At 42.7% G+C, this 14,868-nt stretch overlaps 1 protein-coding gene across 5 annotated transcripts in view; it reads left to right on the top strand.

Annotated features, from left to right (window-relative positions):
- Positions 1-14,868, top strand: part of 4921539E11Rik (RIKEN cDNA 4921539E11 gene) — a 60,510-nt gene that overhangs the window by 10,997 nt on the left and 34,645 nt on the right. For all 5 annotated transcript variants that reach the window (XM_006503395.2, XM_006503396.3, NM_001163494.1 and 2 more), the window contains 2 exons: positions 9,107-9,252; positions 13,506-13,618. In XM_006503395.2, the coding sequence (XP_006503458.1) occupies positions 9,107-9,252; positions 13,506-13,618 (259 nt within the window). The remainder of the gene's footprint in view (positions 1-9,106; positions 9,253-13,505; positions 13,619-14,868) is intronic.

Here is a 14,868-nt window from a genome sequence, read left to right as displayed (position 1 = left end):
ACTTCAGCCATCCAGAAGGAATGCCACCACATTCTACATAGAGGAAGGTTGGCTATCTTAACTCTGGTATATCTTACAAGGATGCTGAACTCTAAGGTGGCTCAGTCTTGGTTGCCTCGTCCATAGCAGGAGAGAATGGAAGCACAATAAAAAGTCGTGTCAGGATTGTATGCAAAATATGCTTCACCCTCAGATGGATCAATCACAGTAGCCTGTCTTTTTTTTTTTTTTTCCATTTTTTATTAGGTATTTAGCTCATTTACATTTCCAATGCTATACCAAAAGTCCCCCTTACCCACCCACCCCCACTCCCCTACCCACCCACTCCCCCCCTTTGGCCCTGGCGTTCCCCTGTACCGGGGCACACAAAGTCTGCGTGTCCAATGGGCCTCTCTTTCCAGTGATGGCCGACTAGGCCATCTTTTGATACATATGCAGCTAGAGTCAAGAGCTCAGGGGTACTGGTTAGTTCATAATGTTGTTCCACCTATAGGGTTGAAGATCCCTTTAGCTCCTTGGGTACTTTCTCTAGCTCCTCCATTGGGAGCCCTGTGATCCATCCATTAGCTGACTGTGAGCATCCACTTCTGTGTTTGCTAGGCCCCGGCATAGTCTCACAAGAGACAGCTACATCTGGGTCCTTTCGATAAAATCTTGCTAGTATATGCAATGGTGTCAGCGTTTGGATGCTGATTATGGGGTGGATCCCTGGATATGGCAGTCTCTACATGGTCCATCCTTTCATCTCAGCTCCAAACTTTGTTTCTGTAACTCCTTCCATGGGTGTTTTGTTCCCACTTCTAAGGAGGGGCATAGTGTCCACACTTCAGTCTTCATTTTTCTTGAGTTTCATGTGTTTAGGAAATTGTATCTTATATCGTGGGTATCCTAGGTTTTGGGCTAGTATCCACTTATCAGTGAGTACATATTGTGTGAGTTCCTTTGTGATTGTGTTACCTCACTCAGGATGATGCTCTCCAGGTCCATCCATTTGGCTAGGAATTTCATAAATTCATTCTTTTTAATAGCTGAGTAGTACTCCATTGTGTAGATGTACCACATTTTCTGTATCCATTCCTCTGTTGAGGGGCATCTGGGTTCTTTCCAGTTTCTGGCTATTATAAATAAGGCTGCTATGAACATAGTGGAGCATGTGTCCTTCTTACCAGTTGGGGCTTCTTCTGGATATATGCCCAGGAGAGGTATTGCTGGATCCTCCGGTAGTACTATGTCCAATTTTCTGAGGAACCGCCAGACTGATTTCCAGAGTGGTTGTACAAGCCTGCAATCCCACCAACAATGGAGGAGTGTTCCTCTTTCTCCACCTCCTCGCCAGCATCTGCTGTCACCTGAATTTTTGATCTTAGCCATTCTCACTGGTGTGAGGTGGAATCTCAGGGTTGTTTTGATTTGCATTTCCCTGATGATTAAGGATGTTGAACATTTTTTCAGGTGCTTCTCTGCCATTCGGTATTCCTCAGGTGAGAATTCTTTGTTCAGTTCTGAGCCCCATTTTTTAAGGGGGTTATTTGATTTTCTGAGGTCCACCTTCTTGAGTTCTTTATATATGTTGGATATTAGTCCCCTATCTGATTTAGGATAGGTAAAGATCCTTTCCCAGTCTGTTGGTGGTCTTTTTGTCTTATAGACAGTGTCTTTTGCCTTGCAGAAACTTTGGAGTTTCATTAGGTCCCATTTGTCAATTCTCGATCTTACAGCACAAGCCATTGCTGTTCTGTTCAGGAATTTTTCCCCTGTGCCCATATCTTCAAGGCTTTCCCCCACTTTCTCCTCTATAAGTTTCAGTGTCTCTGGTTTTATGTGAAGTTCCTTGATCCACTTAGATTTGACCTTAGTACAAGGAGATAAGTATGGATCGATTCGCATTCTTCTACATGATAACAACCAGTTGTGCCAGCACCAATTGTTGAAAATGCTGTCTTTCTTCCACTGGATGGTTTTGGCTCCCTTGTCGAAGATCAAGTGACCATAGGTGTGTGGGTTCATTTCTGGGTCTTCAATTCTATTCCATTGGTCCACTTGTCTGTCTCTATACCAGTACCATGCAGTTTTTATCACAATTGCTCTGTAGTAAAGCTTTAGGTCAGGCATGGTGATTCCACCAGAGGTTCTTTTATCCTTGAGAAGAGTTTTTGCTATCCTCGGTTTTTTGTTATTCCAGATGAATTTGCAAATTGCTCCTTCTAATTCGTTGAAGAATTGAGTTGGAATTTTAATGGGGATTGCATTGAATCTGTAGATTGCTTTTGGCAAGATAGCCATTTTTACAATGTTGATCCTGCCAATCCATGAGCATGGGAGATCTTTCCATCTTCTGAGATCTTCTTTAATTTCTTTCTTCAGGGACTTGAAGTTTTTATCATACAGATCTTTCACTTCCTTCGTTAGAGTCACGCCGAGATATTTTATATTATTTGTGGCTATTGAGAAGGGTGTTGTTTCCCTAATTTCTTTCTCAGCCTGTTTATTCTTTGTGTAGAGAAAGGCCATTGACTTGTTTGAGTTAATTTTATATCCAGCTACTTCACCGAAGCTGTTTATCAGGTTTAGGAGTTCTCTGTTGGAATTTTTAGGGTCACTTATATATACTATCATATCATCTGCAAAAAGTGATATTTTGACTTCCTCTTTTCCAATTTGTATCCCCTTGATCTCCTTTTGTTGTCGAATTGCTCTGGCTAATACTTCAAGTACTATGTTGAAAAGGTAGGGAGAAAGTGGGCAGCCTTGTCTAGTCCCTGATTTTAGTGGGATTGCTTCCAGCTTCTCTCCATTTACTTTGATGTTGGCTACTGGTTTGCTGTAGATTGCTTTTATCATGTTTAGGTATTGGCCTTGAATTCCTGATCTTTCCAGAACTTTTATCATGAATGGGTGTTGGATCTTGTCAAATGCTTTTTCTGCATCTAACGAGATGATCATGTGGTTTTTGTCTTTGAGTTTGTTTATATAATGGATTACATTGATGGATTTTCGTATATTAAACCATCCCTGCATCCCTGGAATAAAACCTACTTGGTCAGGATGGATGATTGCTTTAATGTGTTCTTGGATTCGGTTAGCGAGAATTTTATTAAGGATTTTTGCATCGATGTTCATAAGAGAAATTGGTCTGAAGTTCTCTATCTTTGTTGGATCTTTCTGTGGTTTAGGTATCAGAGTAATAGTGGCTTCATAAAATGAGTTGGGTAGAATACCTTCTACTTCTATCTTGTGAAAAAGTTTGTGCAGAACTGGAGTTAGATCTTCTTTGAAGGTCTGATAGAACTCTGCACTAAACCCGTCTGGTCCTGGGCTTTTTTTGGCTGGGAGACTATTAATAACTGCTTCTATTTCTTTAGGGGATATGGGACTGTTTAGAAGGTCAACTTGATCCTGATTCAACTTTGGTACCTGGTATCTGTCCAGAAATTTGTCCATTTCGTCCAGGTTTTCCAGTTTTGTTGAGTATAGCCTTTTGTAGAAGGATCTGATGGTGTTTTGGATTTCTTCAGGATCTGTTGTTATGTCTCCCTTTTCATTTCTGATTTTGTTAATTAGGATTTTGTCCCTGTGCCCTTTAGTGAGTCTAGCTAAGGGTTTATCTATCTTGTTGATTTTCTCAAAGAACCAACTCCTCGTTTGGTTAATTCTTTGAATAGTTCTTCTTGTTTCCACTTGGTTGATTTCACCCCTGAGTTTGATTATTTCCTGCCGTCTACTCCTCTTGGGTGAATTTGCTTCCTTTTTTTCTAGAGCTTTTAGATGTGTTGTCAAGCTGCTAGTATGTGCTCTCTCCCGTTTTTTCTTGAAGGCACTCATAGCTATGAGTTTCCCTCTTAGAAATGCTTTCATTGTGTCCCAAAGGTTTGGGTACGTTGTGGCTTCATTTTCATTAAACTCTAAAAAGTCTTTAATTTCTTTCTTTATTCCTTCCTTGACCAAGGTATCATTGAGAAGAGTGTTGTTCAGTTTCCATGTGAATGTTGGCTTTCTGTTATTTATTTTGTTATTGAAGATCAGCCTTAGTGCATGGTGATCTGATAGGATACATGGGACAATTTCAATATTTTTGAATCTGTTGAGGCCTGATTTGTGACCTATTATGTGGTCAATTTTGGAGAAGGTACCATGAGGTGCTGAGAAGAAGGTATATCCTTTTGTTTTAGGATAAAATGTTCTGTAGATATCTGTCAGATCCATTTGTTTCATCACTTCTGTTAGTTTCAGTGTGTCCCTGTTTAGTTTCTGTTTCCATGATCTGTCCATTGGTGAAAGTGGTGTGTTGAAGTCTCCCACTATTATTGTGTGAGGCGCAATGTGTGCTTTGAGCTTTACTAAAGTTTCTTTAGTGAATGTGGCTGCTCTTGTATTTGGAGTATAGATATTCAGAATTGAGAGTTCCTCTTGGAGGATTTTACCTTTGATGAGAATGAAGTGTCCCTCCTTGTCTTTTTTGATGACTTTGGGTTGGAAGTCAATCTTATCAGATATTAGGATGGCTACTCCTGCTTGTTTCTTCATACCACTTGCTTGGAAAATTGTTTTCCAGCCTTTCATTCTGAGGTAGTGTCTATCTTTTTCTCTGAGATGAGTTTCCTGTAAGCAGCAAAATGTTGGGTCTTGTTTGTGTAGCCAGTTTGTTAGTCTATGTCTTTTTATTGGCGAGTTGAGACCATTGATGTTAAGAGATATTAAGGAAAAGTAATTGTTGCTTCCTGTTATTTTAGTTGTTAAAGGTGGCATTCTGTTCTTGTGACTGTCTTCTTTTAGGTTTGTTGAGGGATTACCTTCTTGTTTTTTCTAGGGCGTTGTTCCCGTTCTTGTATTGGTTTTTTTCTGTTATTATCCTTTGAAGGGCTGGATTCGTGGAGAGATAATGCGTGAATTTGGTTTTGTCGTGGAATACTTTGGTTTCTCCCTCTATGATAATTGAGAGTTTGGCTGGGTATAGTAGCCTGGGCTGCAGTTTGTGTTCTCTTAGTGTCTGTATAACATCTGTCCAGGCTCTTCTGGCTTTCATAGTCTCTGGTGAAAAATCTGGTGTAATTCTGATAGGCTTGCCTTTATATGTTACTTGACCTTTTTCCCTTACTGCTTTTAGTATTCTATCTTTATTTAGTGCATTTGATGTTCTGATTATTATGTGTCGGGAGGAATTTCTTTTCTGGTCCAGTCTATTTGGAGTTCTGTAGGCTTCTTGTATGTTCATATGCATCTCATTCTTTAGATTTGGGAAGTTTTCTTCAATAATTTTGTTGAAGATGTTTGCTGGACCTTTGAGTTGAAAATCTTCATTCTCATCCACTCCTATTATCCGTACGTTTGGTCTTCTTATTGTGTCCTGGATTTCCTGGATATTTTGAGTTAGGATCTTTTTGCATTTTCCATTTTCTTTGATTGTTGTGCCGATGTTCTCTATGGAATCTTCTGCACCTGAGATTCTCTCTTCCATCTCTTGTATTCTGTTGCTGATGCTCAAATCTATGGTTCCAGATTTCTTTCCTAGGGTTTCTATCTCTAGTGTTGCCTCGCTTTGAGTTTTCTTTATTGTGTCTACTTCCCTTTTTAGATCTAGTATGGTTTTGTTCATTTCCATCACCTGTTTGTATGTTTTTTCCTCTTTTTCTGTAAGGACTTCTACCTGTTTGATTGTGTTTTCCTGTTTTTCTTTAAGGACTTGTAACTCTTTAGCAGTGTTCTCCTGTATTTCTTTAAGTGATTTATTAAAGTCCTTCTTGATGTCCTCTACCATCATCATGAGATATGCTTTTAAATCTAGGTCTAGGTTCTCAGGTGTGTTGGGGTTCCCTGGACTGGGCGAAGTGGGTGTGCTGGGTTCTGGTGATGGTGAGTGGTCTTGGTTCCTGTTAGTAAGATTCCTCCGTTTACCTTTCGCCATCTGGTAATCTCTGGAGTTAGTAGTTATAGTTGACTCTGTTTAGAGATTGTTCTTCTGGTGATTCTGTTACCGTCTATCAGCAGACCTGGGAGACAGATTCTCTCCTCTGAGTTTCAGTGCTCAGAGCACTCTCTGCTGGCAAGCTCTCTTACAGGGAAGGTGCGCAGATATCTTGTATTTGGACCTCCTCCTGGCCGAAGAAGAAGGCCCAAAACAGGACCTTTCTCAGACACTGTGTTGCTTTGGCAGTTCCCAGGTGGTACAGACTCTCACCTAAGCAGACTAAATTCCTAAGTTCCTTGGAGTCCCGGGACCAAGATGGCGACCGCTGCTGCTGTGGCTTAGGCCGCCTCCCCAGCCGGGCGGGCACCTGTCCTCCGGTCCGGAAGGTGGCCGGCTGTCCCCGGCCCACACAGGGTGCTGCCTCAGCGCCTCTGTGCTTCCGCCTGTTCCAGAAGCTGTCAGGTTCTCTGGCGCACCCTCTCACCTGTTCAGACTAATTTCCTAAGTTCGGCGGGTCCCGGACCAAGATGGCGACCGCTGCTGCTGTGGCTTAGGTCGCCTCCCCAGCCGGGCGGGCACCTGTCCTCTGGTCCGGAAGGTGGCCGGCTGTCCCCGGCCCACACAGGGTGCTGCCTCAGCGCCTCTGTGCTTCTGCCTGTTCCAGAAGCTGTCAGGTTCTCTGGCGCACCCTCTCACCTGTTCAGACTAATTTCCTAAGTTCGGCGGGTCCCGGACCCACAGTAGCCTGTCTTATTATCCACCACAAAGGAGCACATAGCTGCCCCTCCCTGATGGTGTGCGTACCGGAGGCTATCCAGGGAGATCTCTGGCCTAGCCTGGTGAGAGGGTTCAAGCCAAGGGGAAAGGGTACACCCCACTGCTGCTGCCGCTGCTGCTGCCACTTCCCCCACAGCTGCTGTTGCTCTGAGATGCTGCACTGGCTGTGCTGAACCAAGCTGAACCAAGCCAAGCTGAGTCAGGGGAGGGCTAGCTAGCAAGTAAGTGCAGTATATGGGGAGCTTCTGGTGTCAAAAGCTTGGAGAGAGCATTCTCTTCCCTCTCTTCCCAGGTAGTGTTACAGCTCTCATGACAGATGCCCATAGAAAACAGTAATTCTCACACACGTCTATTTCTTCTGGATAGGATCTTATATACAGCTTTGGGGTGAGCTGAGTCTGACGGCAGGTGCTTCCTATTGACTTGGCCTAAGATTCCATAGCTACATGAGGAGGGACTTGTTGGTGCTGCCCCTACATGACTGATGGACACAATTCTCTCTATAGGAGACTGTGGCTACATGACAGGGACCTGGAGTTGGTATCCTACCGTCCATCCCTTCTGGATCTCCAGGGCTTCAAGCCCTACCTCAGCCTTACCAGGCTTCCTCTCATTGTCCACTGCCTCACACCTCCCTAGATCACATTTGATTCTGTTGATCTCTGCCCAGATGCAAATTATATGACTCTTTCCAGGGAGACACAAACAAGCATCTGTTCACCTCAGATGCAGCATCAACAACAGATCAAAAAAAAAAAAAAAAAAACTAGTGAACCAATGAGTTTACTGGAGTTAGTTATGAGAGCACGTACAACTCAGAGGCAGCTACATCACCAAACCATTTACCCCAGCATAGGTGACAAATCATAAAATCTGCATCCCTGCGGCCCCCCTTCCAACTTCCACGTGGCGCTGTGAAAGAATCTCCTCCTCCCCATCAGTTGGTTAGGTTGTAACTTCTACAACTTGGGGAGGGGCTTTGGAAATCTTTAACTTTCTCAACTTTGTAAGTCTTATATGTTTTATGAACTTCCTGTCTTATGACCTTCCCTCCCCTCCCCCCTCTCCAGGGAGGTTTCGGTTCAGAGGAAATGACTCTCCAGCAACTATATATAGGTCTGTCCTTAAGTTAAAAAAAAAATAGTTAGAAGGCCTCCTGAATGGTTATCAGCTTATAGTCTTTATTAAATAGATGAGGAAGGAGTCATATATAGATGGGAAAATGTCACACAGTCAAGGGACAAGATTCTTTTCAAATTTTAATTCATAATGTTTTTTTGGTCTTTAATTTTAAATCCAAACTATACCTTACTTTCTCTCTCTCTTTCTCTCGCTCTCTCTCTCTCTCTCTTTGTGTGTGTGTCTGTGTATGTATGTCTCTGTGTGTCTGTGTGTGTGTGGTGTGTGGTGTGTGTGTGTGTGTGTGTGTGTGTGTGTGGTGTGTGGTGTGTTTGTCTGTGTGTGTGGTGTGTGGTGTGTGTGTGTGTGTGTGTGTGTGTGTGTGTGTGTGTGTGGTGTGTGTGGTGTGTGTGGTTTGTGTGTGTGGTGTGTGTGGTTTGTGTGTGTGGTGTGTGTATGTGTGTGTGTGTGTGTGTGTGTGTGTGTGTGTATGTGTGTGTGTATGTGTGTGTGTGGTGTGTGTGTGTGTGTGTGTGTGTGTATGGTGTATGTGGTGTGTGGTGTGTGTGGTGTGTGGTGTGGTGTGTGTGTGTGTGTGTGTGGTGTGTGTGGTGTGTGGTGTGTGTGTGTGTGTGGTGTGTGTGTGGTGTGTGTGTGTGTGTGGTGTGTGTGTGTATGTGTGGTGTGGTGTGTGTGTGTGTGTGTGTGTGTGTGTGTGGTGTGTGGTGTGTGTGTGTGTGTGTGTGTGTGTGTGTGGTGTGTGTGGTGTGTGGTGTGTGTGTGTGGTGTGTGTGTGTGTGTGTGTGTGGTGTGTGTGTGTATGTGTGGTGTGTGGTGTGTGTGTGTGTGGTGTGTGTGTGGTGTGTGTGTGTATGTGTGGTGTGTGGTGTGTGTGTGTGTGTGTGTGTGTGTGGTGTGTGGTGTGTGGTGTGTGTGTGGTGTGTGGTGTGTGTGGTGTGTGTGTGTGTGTGTATGTGTGTGTGGTGTGTGGTATGTGTGTGTGTGTGTGTGTGTGTGTGTGTGTGTGTGTGTGGTGTGTGTGGTGTGTGTGTGTGTGTGTGGTGTGGTGTGTGTGTGTGTGTGTGTATGTGTGTGGTGTGTGTGGTGTGTGTGTGTGTGTGGTGTGTGTGTGTGTGTGTGTGTGTGTGTGTGGTGTGTGTGGTGTGTGTGGTGTGTGTGGTGTGTGTGGTGTGTGTGGTGTGTGTGTGTTTAGAGAGAAAGGGAGAATGATTCATTTTTGTCCTTAATGGACAGAATCTGCCTGTAGAAAGAGCACTTAACTTTTTCATTTTGACGTCACTGCAGAATACTGACCGTCACCACCGACAAAGAAAAAAGCCTTTGATTACACCCCTGCTATTTGACCTTCATGTGCAATTTGGAGACACAATTACCCCATCTGCATCTAAGATCATAAAAAATAAACCACATGATCTTAAGAACCCAAAAAGGTAACTCATAATTTACCTGGATGTTGTAAAGCATTGTATTTACTTTAGGTTGTTTGATAAGAAAAGAAATTTAAACTAGTCCAGCGTAGTGGTATATGCCTTTAATCCCAGTACTCAGAAGGTAGAGGCAAGGGATATCTGTGAGTTTGAGATCAACTTAGTACACAAAGCAAGGCTCAATCCAGCCAGAACTACAAATGAGACCCTGTCTCAAAACAAAAAAGAAGCAGAAATATCTTATGACATATTTGTGGGTTAAAATTTACTAGATTAATATTCTGAATATTGCCATTTGGAAAATAGATATTACAATATTTTGCTAGTGTTAATGATAATTACAATTCTAATTTTTAAAGAAAGACTTTTTGAGTTAGGAGGTGGTGGCATACACCTTTAATCCCAGCACTCAGGAGGAAGCAGACAGGCCAATCTCTGTGAGTTAAAGACCTTCTGTAAGAGTGCGTCCCAGAACAGCAAAGGCTACACAGAGAAATCCTCTAAAAACAAACAAACAAAAAACAAAAAGGAAAGAAACAAAGAAAGAGAGGAGAAAGAATAAAAGTAAAAAAAAAAGACTTTTCTTAAAATCAATTCTACTACTCTCATTTAATGTTAAATTTTATATAAAAGTTTAGAATTTTACTTTTTTTTTAAATTTGCCTAAAATCTTTCTCAGTTAGTTTCTTAGGAAGAGACTTTGAACTGGGGGTGTAGCTCAGAGACAGTGCCTGCCTATTTGAGGCTGGTGTAGCTGGACATGCCATGCCATAATGAGTCACGGGCATCAGAGATGCAGAGGAGAGTCCATATGTGCAGCAGAGTAGCATCAGCATCAGTTAGATGATGTGTGGAAATCGTAAACCTTTTCATTTACTCAGTGAAAGAAATTAATGTATGAAGTCATGGAAACAGTGTATCCTGATGATATTCAGTAATGCGTCCAAGGTCACACACACAAGAGGCAGAAGGTGGATTAGGGTCAGCATTCCGTTTCCATTTCGTGTTCTTGAATTTTAAAACTTTTCATTGTATTTTTGACTACATAACTACACACATGTATCTGTGGAGGGGTTTGTGTCCATATGAGTACAGATAAGCACAAAAGCCAAAAGAGGACATGAGAATCCCCAGAGTTGGAATTACAAACAGTGGTGAGCCACCTGCTGGGGGTGCCAGGAACTGAACCAGGGTCCTTTGGGAAAGCAGCATATACGCTTAGCCACTGAGCTATTGCTCAGACCCAGGAGCTTTGTGGGTTTTACTGAAATCATGTCCAGCAGAATGACTGCGCCCTTGAGCTTGGTGCCCAGGTACAGTGCAACTGTGGCACTTTACACTTAAGTGAGAACAAGGAGGTTAGGGATAATGGGGGTTACAGTGAGAAAAACTGGGGTGTGTTAAGGTTGTTTTAGAGTCCTGTGTATTAGTCTTGCAAAGGCATGTAGAAGTCAGGTGGACAAGCAGGTCCAAATCTAAAGTTACACACTGTGTGAACCATTGCTCTCCTTGTCTGCATTCTGACTGTGGTACAAATAACACTCTCTCTCGGACTTTTGTTATATGAGATTTAACAAAACATCAAAATGCTTCCATTATGGGATTGTAAGTTAAGAAAAAGGAGTTTTTGAACTGGTATAGAGGCAGGTACCTATAATGTGAGCATTTGGAAGCCAGAGACAGGTTCACCAAGAGTTTGAGGTAAAACCATTTGCTTGATCTGAATCTTCAAAATAAGTGCCTTTCGGCCTTTCTGACTTAGATTCACTTTGCCTCCACCTTATACTCCCAAGTCAGCTGCACTGAAAGTTTGCAGCCAGAGGTAAAGTTAATCTTGGTTGCCAGAGAAGAAGTATTAGAAGATAATAGAACCCTCTGAAAGAAGGGCCTTTGGAGAGGGCCTTAGGTCACTGAGACCTGCCTGAGAAAGTATCACCCAGCCCCGGCTTTCAGTATGAATTCTCACTGTAGCCCAGGCTGTCCTGGAACTCGATATAGCCCAAGCTGTAATCAAACTCACTGTAACCCTCCTGAGTTAATCTCAGAAGTGGACTATGGGATCATGCTGTGAGCAGTTTTATTCTGATACATAATCCTACTATGATAAACTGCTTTGTTATAGGGCCAAACGTAATTCAGTCAGTAAGTCATGGACTGAAACTTCCAATGCTATGGGGAAAAAAAATAAAACTTTTCTTTTTTACTTCTTTCTTTTCTTGTAATAGAGAACTAACTCAAAAATCAATACTATATAAATAGATCTTAACTCCACACTGACGAAGTGGGGCACATCTCAGAAATTGTGAGATACTCGTGGGTAAAAGAGAGAGTTAAGAGGGGTCTGACTGGGAGAATTGGTTCATGGAGTTGTTGAGACTGGGGAGCCCCAGATAGGTCTTCTGCAAGCTGGAAACCTTGGGAAGCTGGTGTGATGCCATGTCACCACATGAAAGAACGGAACCCTTGGTATCATTTACCCATTGACTCGAAAGAACACACAAAGACAAGAGCAGATACTATCAAATACTACCAGTCTATAGCCACGTGTTGTTTTCAACATTTGGAGGAGGCCGAGACATTGCTTTCAATGCTCTGTTGCTTCAGTAAGTGGTCTTGGGTCTAGACACCACATCTTACACATATACCCTGTTCTGAGTCAAGGCCTTAAATGATGATGAAAGAAGAGCAGGCTCGTGATGCTCAGGGTGAGTCCAGAGCTTAGGAAGAGCAGTTGCAGTGCTTTTGGTCTTCCTTTTATGGTTGATCAGTTTTGCACAGGTTGAGTATGTAACAGGATTAGTTACATTGTTATAAAGGATCTCAAATCACACATTCACTTGGTCACAGGATGGGTGAGAGTTTGAGTTGTAAAGACAAGCTCTAAACAGCATTCCTCAGAAAAACCATCCCCACAGTAGCACATAAGGGAAGTTAGTGATTCAATTTTCACTCTGAGGTTGAAGACCTGAGAGCCTGAGGGAAGGTGGGAGAACTTTTGTCTTGGAGCCCAAAGGTCAAAGAATCTAGAATCCTGGTATCCAAGAACAAGCAGAGCGAGTGTGTTCTTCAGAGGAGAGCAGAAGCCGAGTTTGTTTTAGTTAGACTCCCAAAGGTCGGGTGGGACTCACCCATCTGCAGACAGATCCCCTTCAGTCTAGTAATTCTTGCACCTACCTGGTCTAGAAACACTCTACAGACCTATCCAGAAATAATTATTTGCCAGTTCTTTAGGTAATCCTGTATCCAGTCAACTGGCACCTAAATCAACTATCATATTGTTACCAGGGTTATTAGGGTCAGAACTCGGTCCCGGGAACCTTAACAAGTTAGGCTCAGCCACCCATCTATAATACATCATACAAAGAAATTACAGTAAAAGGTTGAGAAAGCAGAGTTACTCGCTGTGGCCACACTAAGTGGGAAAACAAATAAATCAGTTAGGTCCAGGGTCAATTCTTCCCAACACACACACACACACACACACACACACACACACACTTTCAGGGTCCTGACATGGGGTTTCAGTTTAAATAGAGGGCAAGAGGTGTACATTGCTAAGCAACCGTGCTCAAGGTGTGGTCATGCCCATCCTTTCTGCCTCATCTCCAGAGATCCCCAAAGGTGGACTGACAATCTACCAGCACTGGGTGAAGTCTCTTTCTCAGAAACCTGTTCTTCCTCTGGCTGGTGCTAGACTTCAGCCCTCTCCTTTGCTCAGTGTGGGACTTTTTGAGAAATTTCAGGTTTTGTTTTGTTTTGTTTTGTTTCGTTTCGTTTTGTTTTGTTTTGTTTTGTTTTGTTTTGAGTCCATCGTTTCAAGGACTCTAGTGCAAGTTTCCCTCCTTAGACTATCTTTGCTCCTGCTGGGACAGTTGCAATACCTAGAAAAATGAGTTACAATAAAGTTGCCCATGTACTACATAGATGCCGTCATCCTCCCTGCTAGATGAACTGTCCCTGAGTCCATACATCACCACTTTCCACTCAAATCTTTCCCAAATATCTTAAAGACATGAGTTATGATGTGTGTTCTGGTCAGCTTGTGAACACTGGCGTCCCATGTGCATGGGTTCCTACCCTGGCAGTACTACCCCGCTGACTACCAGCAACACTTCAGGCTTCTTCTCTAGTCAGTCTCAGCCTTCTGCCTGCGATCTGCAAAACAGGAGTGTTTATATTTCTCCAAATTTGTATTTTAAATCTGCTTTGTAAATTTTCTGATTATTTTGATTTAGCACAATTTTCATTTCTTCCAGGTCTGTGTCTTTCAAATATAAGCCTAACAACTCCAGAAGTGATCTTGAAGAGTCAGATCTAAGACCACCTATTCTTGGAACAATGATAAACTATGAAGAAAGTAAATTAATGGGTAATGCTCTGTGTAGTATAATTACTTCTTTTATTTATGAATGAGTGCTATTAGGTAGTGATTTATTAATTAATCACTCCCTCCTTCTGGTATCTTAACAATATTTTTATTTCTGTTGAGATAATTTGCATAACAAATAATTTTTTATAATTCACTGTAGACATCCTAAACACACACACTCAGACACACACAGAGACACACATACAGACACACACACACACACTCAGACACAGACACACACAAACACACGCACACACAGAGACACATACATACACACACACACACAGACACAGAGAGACACACACATACACGCACACACAGACACACAGACACACAGACACACACACACACACACACACACACACACACACTATTTCGATGTAATCTTACTTTATTGCCCAGACTGAACTTGAACTTGTGGCTTCAGGAGATCTCTCTGGCTCATCTTCTCAGGTAACTGAGACTCCAAACATACACTGTCACACCTGGCTCACAATACATTTTTATGAATATATTTTTACGTTGATAGGGTTTTTTTCATTTCTTTCCTGGGGAAACATGAAGGAATAGCAACTCAACCCAGCCAGATAGGGCACTAACAGACCAAGAAGAAAGATTTCATCCAAGTCTAGCTTGATGAATCAAAAATTCACTCGGATTATTTCCACAGATGTACATGGGTGAGAGGCTACCTATAGGAGCATGGTATGGTGACTATTGCCAGGACACTCCCAGGAAGCCCCTCTTCCAGCAGCTACACTATTGAAGAGCCCTAACCCTGTCAGCCTTCCCACCTTCTGTATTTACTGGGACCCCTTTTTCCCAGACCACACACGTCTTGGGACAGGGATGGGAGGAGGGGTGAGAGTGGTGACTGGAATCTCACCAGAGAGCCCAGTGACCCTGCCCTCTCCTAGGAAGGACCGGTAATAGCTTTCTGCCATAGGCACACCCCTCATTGTATTGTCCTTATTTCTTTACACACAGAGGTCAAGATTTCCCATGTGTCACCACATGAGTCATGATGGCCAATGGTCAAGTCACACCTAGAGGAAATACATCCACCACAAAGTTAGTTTCTTCATCTGGAAGGAAATGGCAACTTTCCTTTTAACTCAACCCTAAGACTTCCCTTGAATTTTTAAAATAAGAGTCAATTATGAATCATTTCTTTAATAGAAACATAGTTACAGGATTAGAAATGTTAGGACTCCGTGGTGGGAGATCCCACATTTCATAGATGCTCTGAG

Source organism: Mus musculus, chromosome 4 (genome assembly GCF_000001635.26).
Source record: "Mus musculus strain C57BL/6J chromosome 4, GRCm38.p6 C57BL/6J".
Lineage (NCBI taxonomy): Eukaryota > Metazoa > Chordata > Mammalia > Rodentia > Muridae > Mus > Mus musculus.
The sequence above is the reverse complement of the archived record's forward strand: the minus strand, read 5'-3'. Positions and strand labels throughout refer to the sequence as shown.